General features: G+C 33.7%; 1 protein-coding gene across 8 annotated transcripts in view; it reads left to right on the forward strand.

The window, feature by feature from the left end:
* LOC106467300 (piggyBac transposable element-derived protein 4-like) overlaps nucleotides 1-12897 on the forward strand; it is a 43469-nt gene that overhangs the window by 19418 nt on the left and 11154 nt on the right. For all 8 annotated transcript variants that reach the window (XM_022395455.1, XM_022395454.1, XM_022395450.1 and 5 more), the window contains 2 exons: nucleotides 516-705; nucleotides 2364-4069. In XM_022395455.1, the coding sequence (XP_022251163.1) occupies nucleotides 516-705; nucleotides 2364-4039 (1866 nt within the window). In that variant the 3' untranslated portion in view covers nucleotides 4040-4069. The remainder of the gene's footprint in view (nucleotides 1-515; nucleotides 706-2363; nucleotides 4070-12897) is intronic.

The raw sequence follows: 12897 nt of genomic DNA on the forward strand, positions 1-12897 counted from the left end.
ATCCATCCACACCCTACGAAGTAGTTACATGGACAGACAACAGACAGTACAATTATATTTATATATATTTTACATTGAACATGTATATTTTGACTTTTTTTAATATAATTTTTATTAAGAAAATTGCTGGTCCCTGAAAAAAATATTCTTGATGTCCAGTTAGTTTTAAAATCTGTGCTGCAAAGTATATTGTTATCTTCTGTATTCTAAAATTCTCTTCTCCCTAAGTTTATATTTGTACTGGTCCTAATACAGTTAATTACAACTACTTAAAGTATTATTGTTGCATACAATTAATAAAACACTAGCCACTGTTTCTAACCATGTCAAGTAATTCTCTGGTCATGATATTATGTGGTTTACTGAAGAAACTTATTAGACATTAATTCACAACAAAATGCTACTTGTAGCTCTTCTTAGTTTCAAACAAGTGAGCTTGGAAAACTAACTCTTTATCTGCTTTAATGGTGGCAATGTTGTTAGTTATTGATCTCTTGTGATGTTTTGTATTGTAGAACATATTTGTCAGAGTGAAAACTGAACAGCCTGATGACTTACAACAAGATGACATTACTTCCCAATTCAGTGAGAGTGATGATGACAATGTTCTAGACATTGCAAAACATGATATTACAAGTGTGACGAACGAAAATGAATTTCAAAAAGAATTACAACATACTGATTCTATGTTAGAAGGTACATCAGGTGAGTGTAATTATATATTTCAGATACTTTGTTAAAAATATTTTAGAGGGAATGTTGATAGATAAGTGACAGTTGTCCTTTAAGTTAAATCTTAGTAGTTGTGTACAATTTTTAGAAATTAAAAATGCAGAAAACAAGAAAATACTAGTACATGATGAATAAACAAGTTAGGCTTCTACATCACATCTTTTTTATAATATGCTGCATAGGAGTATTATCTATTACGTGCCTTGAAAGTTTGGTATTTGTAGAGCTACTCTTTTACTTCAGTGCCATGCAAGTCACTCTGTGAAGGTAAGACTGGAATTATCACTTGAGCTTCTTTTTTGTCATCTGCAGACCCAAAACAGTCTCAATACAAACATCCTGTTACATTACTATTATACTTCATATGGCAAAGTAAAGGTTATATCATGGACTCTTTATCTGTGTGTGTGGAATATGATTGCAGCAGGCAAAATAGCATGTTTTACAGTGAATATTTATAGCTATTAAGTAAACTAAATCCTGATATTACTGATATGAGATATGTTACTGGCAGTTAAACAGCAAACTATGACAATATTACTCGGGTCAACAAGCTGAAGTTAACTGATTTTCATATTGTGTGTCTTCATATTATGCTGTCAGATTCATGTTACTATTGATGTAAAAATTTTAAAAAGAAGTAATACCAGTTGAGTGAAAATAATAATAACTATTAAATTTTCAATTATGTATTTTATTAAGTAGAAAGACTCTTCATTCAGCACTTATCAACTTGTTCCAGCTGTTAAAATGACACTAGATTAATACTTAGCAGTGATAAAACTACCATGTTTTAATTGAAGTATTTATGAGAGCAATCACTCAAACAAGTTTCAAGGCCAGTGAATTGTAGCTCTTGTAGATTTTACAAGCACAAGAGACTGTAGGATACAACAATTATTTATGGTATTGGACTTGTCCTTTCATTTCAGTATCTAAGATTACTTATAAAATTTGTTGATATTGGAATAGATGGTACCCTGGAAACAAAGCAAAATCCTAAAAGTTATATTTTTTTTGTGTGTAGGATCAGGAGGGGACAAGTAGATCTTCTAGAACTTTGTCCCTTGGATGCAGAAAGTTTTTCAGAAGTTCCACATCCATGAAAAAGTTTTTAAAGTATAAATCCTAAAATTAACCAAAATAATGCAATAAAGTAAAGCTTCAGAATTTATAATTGGAGTGTGTATAAACAGGATATGAGACATCAAAGCTGCTTCTTTCATTCAGATGGAAAGTTAAAGATTGGGCAATTGAAAGTAATAAATAAAGCCATACTTTAAATACACAGTTACATTCAAAGTTTAATTTAACTCCTTTTGTGACTTGCCTGTGATAACTCGGGCACCTTCCATGTTTCAAAACATAGTTGTTTAAGTTAATTCAGGCAAACCATTTCTTGACATATTTTTAATTATCTACCTGAATTTATTTGCTTGTTATCATGTATTACAATTAATGCTTGCTAGATGGCATTGGTAATGCTGTTTTTGCTGATGTCTGTTGGATTTATTCTGAATTTTGTATCCAGTATGCTGTTCAGTAGGATACATTGTTTTCTGGTAGGAGAGTCACTTTTTCTATTTGTAACCTGTAAATCAGTTTTCGCTTTATTTGTGTTCCATTTTTAGTTGCTGAAATGGATGTTGAAAGTGACATTGATTGGGATGAAATTGAAAACAACTTTTCTGGAAGTGAAACTACTGTCTCAGAACAGAGTAGTTTAGACAGTGACAATAATGATGCTGACTTATTACAATCTCGGGTATGGTGCAAAGTAGACACTACCAGACAACTTTCCCCTTCTCCATCTAGGTTCCAATTTTGTGGTGCTTCTTCACTGAATATCAATATTGACCCTAATGGAGACATTTTGCAGTTTTTCAATATTTTTTTTGATGATGTATTAGTAGATATGATAACAACAGAAACAAACCGTTATGCAGCTCAGTGTCTCCAAGCACACCAAAGTAAGTTTTGTCAATCTCACTGCAGTCAGTGGCATCACACAACAAGTAATGAGATGCGCACATTTCTTGCCATCATAATTTTACAGGGTATTGTGTGTAAACCTGAACAGCAACTTTTTTGGTCCAAGAATCCTCTTATTACCACACCTTTTTTCCCCAAAATTATGTCTTACCGAAGGTTTGTAATGTTGAAACAATATCTTCATTTCTCTGACAGTGGTACTTATGATCCAGAAAATCACCCCAGTCCAAAGCTAAATAAGATATGGCCAGTTTTTGAGTATCTAAATGAGAAATTCAAGAAAGTGTATACACCAGACAGAGATATTACCATTAACGACAGTCTCATGCTGTTCAAAGAACGACTTGGTTGGATGCAGTACATTCTTCTAGAAAGGATCAGGTTTGGTTTCAAGACATTTATGCTTTGTGAATCAAAGTCAGGATACATCTGGTCAAGTTTAATTTACACAGGAAAAGCGGCAGTTGTTGATGAAGATTATAAAGAGCTTCCTATATCTTCACAGATTGTGATGTCATTATTGAAACCTTTACTGAACAAGGGCTACTGCCTAACAACAGACAGTTTTTACACTTGCCCACAACTAGCAGACATACTTATTTCTCACACCACTGACACATATGGGACAGTAAAACTTGTAAGAAAAGAAATGCCTCCAAACTTGAAGATGAAAAAATTGAAAAAAGGAGAAATCATGGCATATCAGCGTGGAAAGGTCACTGTCATGCACTGGAAGGATAAAAAAGATGTAATCCTGCTTTCAACTGTTCATAATGCTGAAATGGTTGATGTTGAGAAAAGAGGAGAACTGAAGAAGCCAAAAGTAGTCATTGATTACAATGACTCTATGGGTGTCGTCGACAAAGTTGATCAACATTTATCTCACTATTCCATCCCAAGAATGCAGGGAAAGAAGTATTACAAAAAAGTATTCTTCCACCTTTTAGAACAAGCATTTTGGAATTCATATGTTTTGTATTCAAAAACAGGAGGCCAAAGGAAACACTTGGAATACAGAATCGTGGTGATTGAAAAGATGATAGAAAAATACCATTTACCCCAATTCTCTTCAAAAGGTGTGCGTCCAGGGACAACCCCAAATCCACTTCGCCTGACAGAACGCCACTTCCCTGACATTATACCAGCCACAGAAAAGAAGACTAACCCAACAAGACAGTGTGCAGTATGTAGTACTCAGAGGGATTCCAAAGGAAAGAGAGTTAGACGAGAAAGTAGATACTACTGTCCAGATTGTGATGTCGGACTTTGTGTTGCACCTTGTTTCAGAGTGTACCATACAAAGGCAGATTTTTAGAAAGGGGCATCTTACTTACTAACAATTAATGTAATTCCTTTGATAATATTAGATCATTATATTTATGTTTTACAATAAACACTGGAGAAAAGCATTCCTATACTTTATTGTAGTTTCATTAAAATAATATATATTACGTATAAATACAGATATCTACCATATATTTATCTAGTATATTTTGTGCAAAATATAATAACAGATCATAAAAGAACTTTTGTTTCATTAATATATAAATATAGGTTATAAAAAAGTGAACTAAAAACCTGTCTTTTTGCCTCTTTTTGAGAAGCCTGACAAGAAGGGGTTAACTACTTTATTATCAAGGTATGTTGATAAACTTGGCATCAAAACATAGTTAATAATTCAAATCTTTCTATGGAAGTTTTAATTTCAGAATTTTAAAAGGGAATGTATAAATAGTTTTCAATCTGCACCTGGATTTTGTTCTCTTTCCTTATAAGTGCTTCAAGTTATTTAACCAATTAGAAAAACATACTATACATACTGGTAAGCCAAGAATATCAGATTTAAATTTTTTTATCATTTTGCTTTACTGAGATGTCACTATTTGTTCAACCCACATAACATGTCCCTCCCATATTCTCTGTCGTTTAATAAATGTCTATAATTTTTCCTGAAATTGCTATTTGACATGTTTACAACCAATAGAAAGAGCATATTCTAAACTACATAAGTCAAATGATTTTTCTGTTTTAATGTTTACAGCTGATTATCTGCAAGGAGAGCTTGATATGTTTAAACTAAAGAAGTTGTTCCAAGCATTGATGAAATTTTTAACCTATTTATAGTAGTTTTGGGGACATTCTGTTTAGTGCTTCATATATTTTTTGTGTTCTAAAGTGCATATTTGAAAGTTGCATTAATTAATTTTGGAAAACCAACATAGAGAAAATAAACAAACTAACTCATGCACTTTGTATAAAACTCCTCAAGGCTAAAGTACACAGCTTGGTCACAAGTAAATAGACACCACCTTTTCAGAAAAAATTGAAATTTTTCAGTCATATTCACATGAATTGATATATTTATAATTTAATTAATATCTAGTAGATCTTACTTTTGCTTCGTGGAGTTCGTTGATCCTTTGGGGCATTGTGAGAATCATCTCGTCTTGCTTCAAAACTTGGAGTAGATTGCTCTTTGAAGTTGGTTTTTTTGGTTGTTTCTTGACTTGCCGGTCGAGTATGGCCCAGAGGGTTTCGATGGGGTTCATGTCAGGAGATTGGCTCGGCCAGGGCAACTTCTGCATACCATTTTCTTCCTGCCACTTTTGGGTGTTTCTAGCAATGTGACACGGTGCTCCATCTTCCTGGAACAATGTTGTGTTCTTGTCCACGAAACCCGAGGAATAAAGTGGCAAGAGTCCTTCCTCCTATATTTCGACGTATTTCGCAAAATTTATGTTGTCAATGCACTCCACTAAACTCGATCTCTCACCAACCCAAACCATCATGCTGAAACCACCATGCTTCACAGTTGGCTGCAATCTGTTGAGCCAAAACTCTTGGTGAGGCATTCTCCAGACCCATATCCTTCCACTGTCCCAAAATTAAGCTAATCTTGATTCCTCTGAGAACAATACAGTCTTCCAAATGTCCAGAGGCTTGGTCATCATATCACTTGCCCACTTCTTTCGTCTGACTATGTTGGCAGGTCTTAATAAGGGCTTCCGTCTAGATGCTCTGCAACGATAACCCAATCTGTGGAGAATCCATTGAACAGATTTCGGGCTCATCCCACCAACTTTGGCCACTTCTGCAGACGTTAATGTGGGATCCATTTTGATGCTCCTCTTGACAGCCCTTTTTGTCCTTTTCGATGGACAAGGATGACCTGGATGTTGCTCAGTTGTTTCCTTGCCGTGTTTCCTGAACTGCATGATGATTCTGTTGACTGTCGAAGGCGGGATTCCCAAATTCTGCAAAATTTGCTGCTGACATATTCCACCATCTGCTTGACCAACTATCCTTCCTCTAACAAAATCTGATAATTCGAGAGAACCTTGAGTTCTAGGCATGTTGTAGCACAAGATAATTAGTGTGCGGACCATTTTCATTTATATAGTGCTCTGTGAACACAAATTAGTTTGTATAAATCAGGTAAATGATGAAAAATTAGGTGTCTATTTACTTGTGACCACTCAGTGTAAGTGCTAGATGTTTTGTCTTTATGTATATTTATTATTTGTTACCATATGTTTTAACAAAAATAAATAATAGGTAGAAATTAGAAAGTTATTAAATTAGAAAACCTATATGAAAAAAGTTCAAAAAGTTATTGTGATTTCTCTTGGAGGAATGAATGCAGGCTGCTTTTTTACCCTAAGCTCTCACTAGGTAGTTTATTGCTTTGTTGCACTAGTTAGTCATACCTCAAAGAACAATAAAATTAAATAAAAATAGTTGTAAAGAGATTAAGAAGCCTGAAACTCCTGGGATAAATAATTGTTCTTGTCTAGTCATTGTAGAAAAAAAAATTGTTTTTTATTTTATTTGATATTTTTCAAATTTTCATTCACATTGATGATTTGCTACAGATATTACTAGGGTAGAAAAAATAAAAGATGAAGTATAAAGTTTTACTGAAAAAAGAAAAACTTTTGATAATCATTTAGGGAGTTCTAGAGTTTATACAAATGAAATAGGAAGAGCATCCCTACTTTTTTTCTCACTCATTTAGTTGTTTAACTAAACATTCATGTAGCTTTAAATAAAATGTATCAGGTACTAGAATAAAATGCCCCAAAACTACTATAACTTAACTGGCTTTCTAACAAAGCTATAAAGGCTAAAACAATTTAATTAGCTGCTCACAGTTGAACAGTAATGATCACAGAGTTTTTAGATCTACATACACCTACCATAATTAAATAACCAACTTAAGTTTTTGAATAAGAAAAAATGATTTTATATAGGTTATAAACATGTCAATCAAATAAGGATGTGGTTTTGATAACAGCCATGAAAGCTATGATGAAATAGGAGGGTCTTGGGCTTTTTAGTGGGTTTGATAGATGTATTGCTATCTTTGCAAATCAATATGTACGAGGTTCAAATTTTATATTCTTGCCTGGAATTATAATTTGTGTTATAATTGGTTGTAAATGTGACACAGAGAAGTGAAGATCTGTTTAAATATTTCCTTTTGAAATCAAGAAATTAACTTAGATAATATAAAACTTTGAATTGTAAAATACATTTTGATGCCAAGTTTATTAATAATCATTGATAAAAAAAGATGTTTCATTAAATTTTGAATGTAACACTGTAAAAGGTCATAATAAGTCCACTTTGACCCAGTCATACTGAAAGAGTTGATCAGTTCTTTTATGTGACACTACTGATATGGTATTATCACACTAAGCTATCTCGATCTTCTTTCTGCCCTCTAAGCATTGCTAAAAAGAAATTTCATGCTTAGAGCATCAGTCCATATACCCCATCAATTTTGTGCCACTATTGAACATTTACATAGCATGTGACTACTCTCCATCAATAGTATTGCTCCACCTAAGTTGGCAGAGCTAGCTCTCTCTGCTGTTCCCACTCAATCCTCACCTTCTCGATTGGCACAGCATTGTTTAGACTTGTTTTTTTGCATGTGGCTCCCATTTATGATTGTGCTTCTTTACCATTCTGTTTTGTTTTTCAATAGTTTTATTGTGTTTGCATTCAGTTGTTTCAACAATTTTTTTTGTGCTTGTTTATTGTTCCCAAGTTATAAGAGATCTTAATATGAATTTGCGATTCAAGATATCAACTATGGAAATTCCTGTTACAGTTGAAAATGCTACTGGTAAGACTTCCCAGTAATCAGGTTCGATATTGTCTACAGAGGAGATACAGACCTTAATTCGCAAGGAGCTAGATTCATATGTTCCGCCAGTGATTTGTTCATCTGTTCCACTTGACAATGTTTTTGAGAAAGCATACAATCAAGGTGAAGTCTATTTGGACTCTTTTTTTTTTTCTGGCACCTTCTTATTTTGGTCTGTCACACACTACACCTCTTCAGGAGTTTTCCCCTTTCATTTTTTTTTTTACAGCCAGTTAATCAGGTCATCATTCAACACATATTGTGGTTTTACTGTATGTTTGAGACTTGAGTTATTTTGCTATCTGTAGTACGTTTTTCAACTTGTACAATTCACACATGGTGGATATACCCTTGGTAGGCATGGCTCAGATGCCCTTTGTGTGGTTTGTCCTTCTTAACACATGAGAGAATAAAGTATTTCACGTCATCAGTGGTTGGACTTTGGGAAGTTATACGTTTATGTCTTTGTCATAAGTTAATTTAGGTAATTGTAAGTTAGATATTGATTATTACTTTGTTTTCTAGGTAATTTTAAGTTATAATCCCAATTATCATCAGTGTTGGACTTATGTGTCCTTTGTCATCTAAGTTAGTTCAGATGAATTGTCAGTTAGATATTGATTATTACTTTGCTTTCTTGGTAATTTTAGTCGGTTTGCAAATTCGTTATTTTTACATACTTTGTGGACTAAATAAATTTAGATGGTTTGTCAGTTGATAAGTACTTTGTTTCCTAGGTTACTAGTTAATTCTAATTCATTGTTCTATCTAGATAATTTTTTTTTCATCAGTATTAACTATGTGCCTTATAATCCTACTTTTTTTCAGTGTATTACTTAATTTCTTTTTGCTTTGCTACATCACTGACATGTTTGTTTTTTTCCCGTTCGTAGGGCTGAGCTTTGCTTCGGCTCCTTTTCCTATATTCTTCATATTAGAAACCAAATACTCTCCTTGTAATTTACAATTCGGGGTTCATACCCACATCATCTACAGTTATTTATTGCTCAAAGTCGAGTGTTCCGGTTCAGGAACCTACCATTTGGACTAACCTCAGCTCTTTAAGTGGTCTTTTATGTCCCTTCCCATCCTCCATTTGAACCTTTGTCTATGTGTTCCCTGTACCATCTCTCCCTCAAGACCTAATTCCTTCTCCTCCTTGCTTGCAGATGTTGTCAATCAGATATTTATGCATCCTCTGCCATTCCTTTTATGTCATCCTATATCCAAACCAGTCCTTCCTCCCTAAGACCTATGCTGCCCATGAAGGCAGTTTGGCTTTAACACCCATTTCCTCACTTTCCATCTCTTACCTGTACTCCCATTCTGATCCTGATCGGCTTCTTTGTTTGGTTTGCTCCTTACAGTGTTATGTGGTCCATTCTGCCTCCTTTAGGAATTCATGTTCCTGAATTTTTATTTCGTGGAACTCTTCCATTTCCCATTATCTATTCCCTGTCACCTTCACTGGTTGGGTTTGTCATCTCACTAGACTGGTGTATTCAGACATATCCATGCAAGGTCACTGCCTCCACAAAATAGGAATCATGGACACCCATTGCACTTTCTCCACTGTGACATTCCTCTGGACACCCCCTGCATTTACTCCCTCCTTTTTTCTTCCAGTGGAGTAAGGATGTCCTTTTAATTTACCATACATACTCATGATTATCCACTCACTGAGAAGAGGGCAAAGTCTGTTTCCCTCCTTCCATTTCCCCTGAATGCTTTTACCCAGGTGAGTAACTGTCAATTGGAGCAGGACCAGCCTATACGGGATCCTCCTCATAATATCGGGTTTGTGATGACTCCGCCCTGTTCCTATGGCTGTGTGCAGTTGAAGACTTTCTTCTCATTAATTTCAGTTGCAGGAGGTTCTTTCCATGCTGCTAAGGTTAAGTTTGGGGAACTTGTCTGCCTCATAATACTGGTTATGGGATGTATGTATACTGTTCCCATGGTTGAGTGAATGTTCCATGTCCTCTTTGTAATTCTTGCTCCTATGATGGTTTTAGGAGTTTGTCCAGTTTTGGCCAAATGCCAGGTTCCTCTTCGTAATTCCGATTGCTTGATGTATGACACTCTGTTTATTTACAGTTGAGGCTGATGAGTATATGTAACATGGTAACAGATGCCCTAGACACTACGTTTATGTTACACTATATTTGTTTTTACCAACTTTGATCCTCAACCTCCTAATGCTGAGGATGAGTTATGGAACCTTGTCTGCCCAGTTGAGGTGGGGTATCTACTTGGTTCATTCAGTATATATATATATATTTTACTGTGGATTGCACTTTCCTGAACAAATTTCCCTTGGGCACATCGTTTTTTCCACTTCTATCAGATTTGTTTCCTACTTCAAAGGCAAGGAGCATACCTGATCCAGAAGTAGTGCAGTACTCCATATGTGTGCTTTGGTTTCACCTGAGAGCACACCCGTTCATTCTGGGCAATCGCTTTCTGCTTAGTTTGTTGAGCGCCTACACTGGCCCCTCCATATTTGCAGTGTGGTATTCTAGCTTTGTGTGAGAAAAGGTAACACCATATCAGAAGTTAAAATTTTTTACACTGAAAATGTATTTCCAATAGGTACTTACTTTACTCACACACTCTTCCTCCTCACTACTGGTGTTCTTTTAGAGCCTGCCAATTCTCAAAAGTGATTCAGAATAGAAGAGGGAGCTAGTTGTGCCAATATAGGTGGCACAATACTATTGGTGAGAGCAGTTACATGCTATGTAAATGTTCAATAGTGGCATGAAATTGGTGGGGTATATAGACTGGCGTGATGCTTAGAGGGCAAAAAGAAGATTGAGATAGCTTTGTGTGAGAGTTGGTAATACCTATCAGAATACATTTTTAGTGTAAGTAAATATTAACTTGTCAATATAATTGATGCTTATGAGTAATCATTTATATTGGTTAATCAAGTTAATTGTCAAGACCTAATCTACATATGTATTGTGATGTATCTGACATCTCTTTAGTTTTCTTTTCTACTTAACCTATTTTTACTCATCAAAATTTTTTAAGAAGAGGAATTCACTGGCATAGATCTTTTGTATAAGAGTTACTTATACTAAACAAATATAAAAATAATAATGTTGTTTCATTTTCTCTCATTCTTTATATTTGCTTGGTTGTGAGTCCTTTGCTTCTATGACTTGTTGTATTGAGGGATTTTGGAGTTACATCAAAGTAATTTATAATGACTAAACTTGTTTGTAATAAAAATTTGTTGATTTAAAGTTTCTGAGATTTTTAACTGAATATTGATGAGTTACTGCTACAGTGGCATATAATTACTTTAAGTTGTACTACTAATGTATCATACTGACTAAAAAAATAATATAATGAGTATAACTGTGTATAACTATTTAATGAGTACAGTGACATTTCACCACAAAGAATTTCTTCTGCAGACGTCTTCAGTATTGGCAAATATCAGACTAAGTTACAGACATATGTTAATAACAATTATCAAGTATGAACTAACTATCTTTGAAAATCACTCATTTTACTGTGTTGTGTAAACATTATTTATATGTACTAAATAGCTGAATATTAAAGCACATTTTTGTATTTAATTATGTAGATAAAGAATACTACATAGAATACAGTTTATGTAATTTTGCTTGTGTCACTACTTATTCATAGAATTAGTTTTCAAGATAGGGCTATATGTACTTTACTGTCTAAGGTAAGAAGTTAAATCCTCTAGGAAACAACAACAGCATTTGTGAAGTTGTTTAAAATAGGAAGTTGATGTTTGTGTGTTATTAATCTACTCTCTAACTATAATGAAATTCTTGATTGTGTTTAGATGCTGTCAATTATACTCTTTTAAAAACATCCTTCAAAGATTTGGAAATTGTCTCTGGGTTAGATGAAACAGTTTTACTTCAATTGTTTTTGATAACTAGTTTCAATAAATCAAGGATCATTAGTAAAGAAATGTGGTCAGCTAAAATGTGCTTATGATAACAAGGATTATCTATTTCTGTTAACTATGACTATGGGCTGGGTGGATTCCACAAAATTATCCATAAAAGTAGCCATGCTATAATTTGTGATAATCTTTGCATATCCTCATGAAATTTTGCAGGTTATCAGTAAACATTACAAGGCTTCCTTATACAAATTATCAGGTTTCTCAATGAAGTATTAAGATTTTTTAATTAAAGATATTTTCTTTCGGAATGTTGACTATCCAACATGCAAAGTACTTTTGATTTTAAGATTGAAAATACTTTTCTTTATCTGAAAATTATCAAGTTTCATATGCATAATCTCCAAAACCTACTAAATATCTATCAAATGTTTTTTTTTAGCAAAACTGTATCAGTTATTTACTGTACCCTAACTCTATATAGGGTTGGTTGATTTCACCAACCTTGTAACCACCATAAAAAATTAGGAAATAAATTTAAGTTATGCTTTTTTCATTCCAGAATGACTGCAATAACAGGAAACCACAAATGCTTATTGTAAATAGCTTAAATCACATAACGTTGTACATCTATTTATATTTATTATTTTTGCTTTATTAACCTTTCAGTTGTGTTTAACTAACAATAGTGCCACAGAAGTTGCAATCATGATCAAGTGGCAAACATGCAGCTCATGTTACAGTATCAATAGCATAAAACTGGCCTTTACAATGTGCAACTGTCTTAGTTTTGTACTACTAGTGCACCAGAATTTTCTAAAATACAATCACATTTTGGTTATAATACATTACATATGTGTGTGTATATATTATTACTATTCAAAATAAATTATTAAATTTCAGTTATTGTTCTTAAAACATAGAACAGTAAATAAAAAAATATAGAAAACGATGATCTCTACTACTTCAGTTTGTTAGTGTTATGAAGATTGTACTCACTTGTCATAAACTGCTAAGCCTTGTCAAATTTCGCACATGGAGGATGTAAAACAAAGCAATCTTTTTAGGTTTTATATATGCATTTTCAAATAAAAAAAATTATCAATACCATAGAATTCCACTATTTTAT

The sequence above is a fragment of the Limulus polyphemus genome, unplaced genomic scaffold (genome assembly GCF_000517525.1).
Source record: "Limulus polyphemus unplaced genomic scaffold, Limulus_polyphemus-2.1.2 Scaffold2560, whole genome shotgun sequence".
NCBI lineage: Eukaryota > Metazoa > Arthropoda > Merostomata > Xiphosura > Limulidae > Limulus > Limulus polyphemus.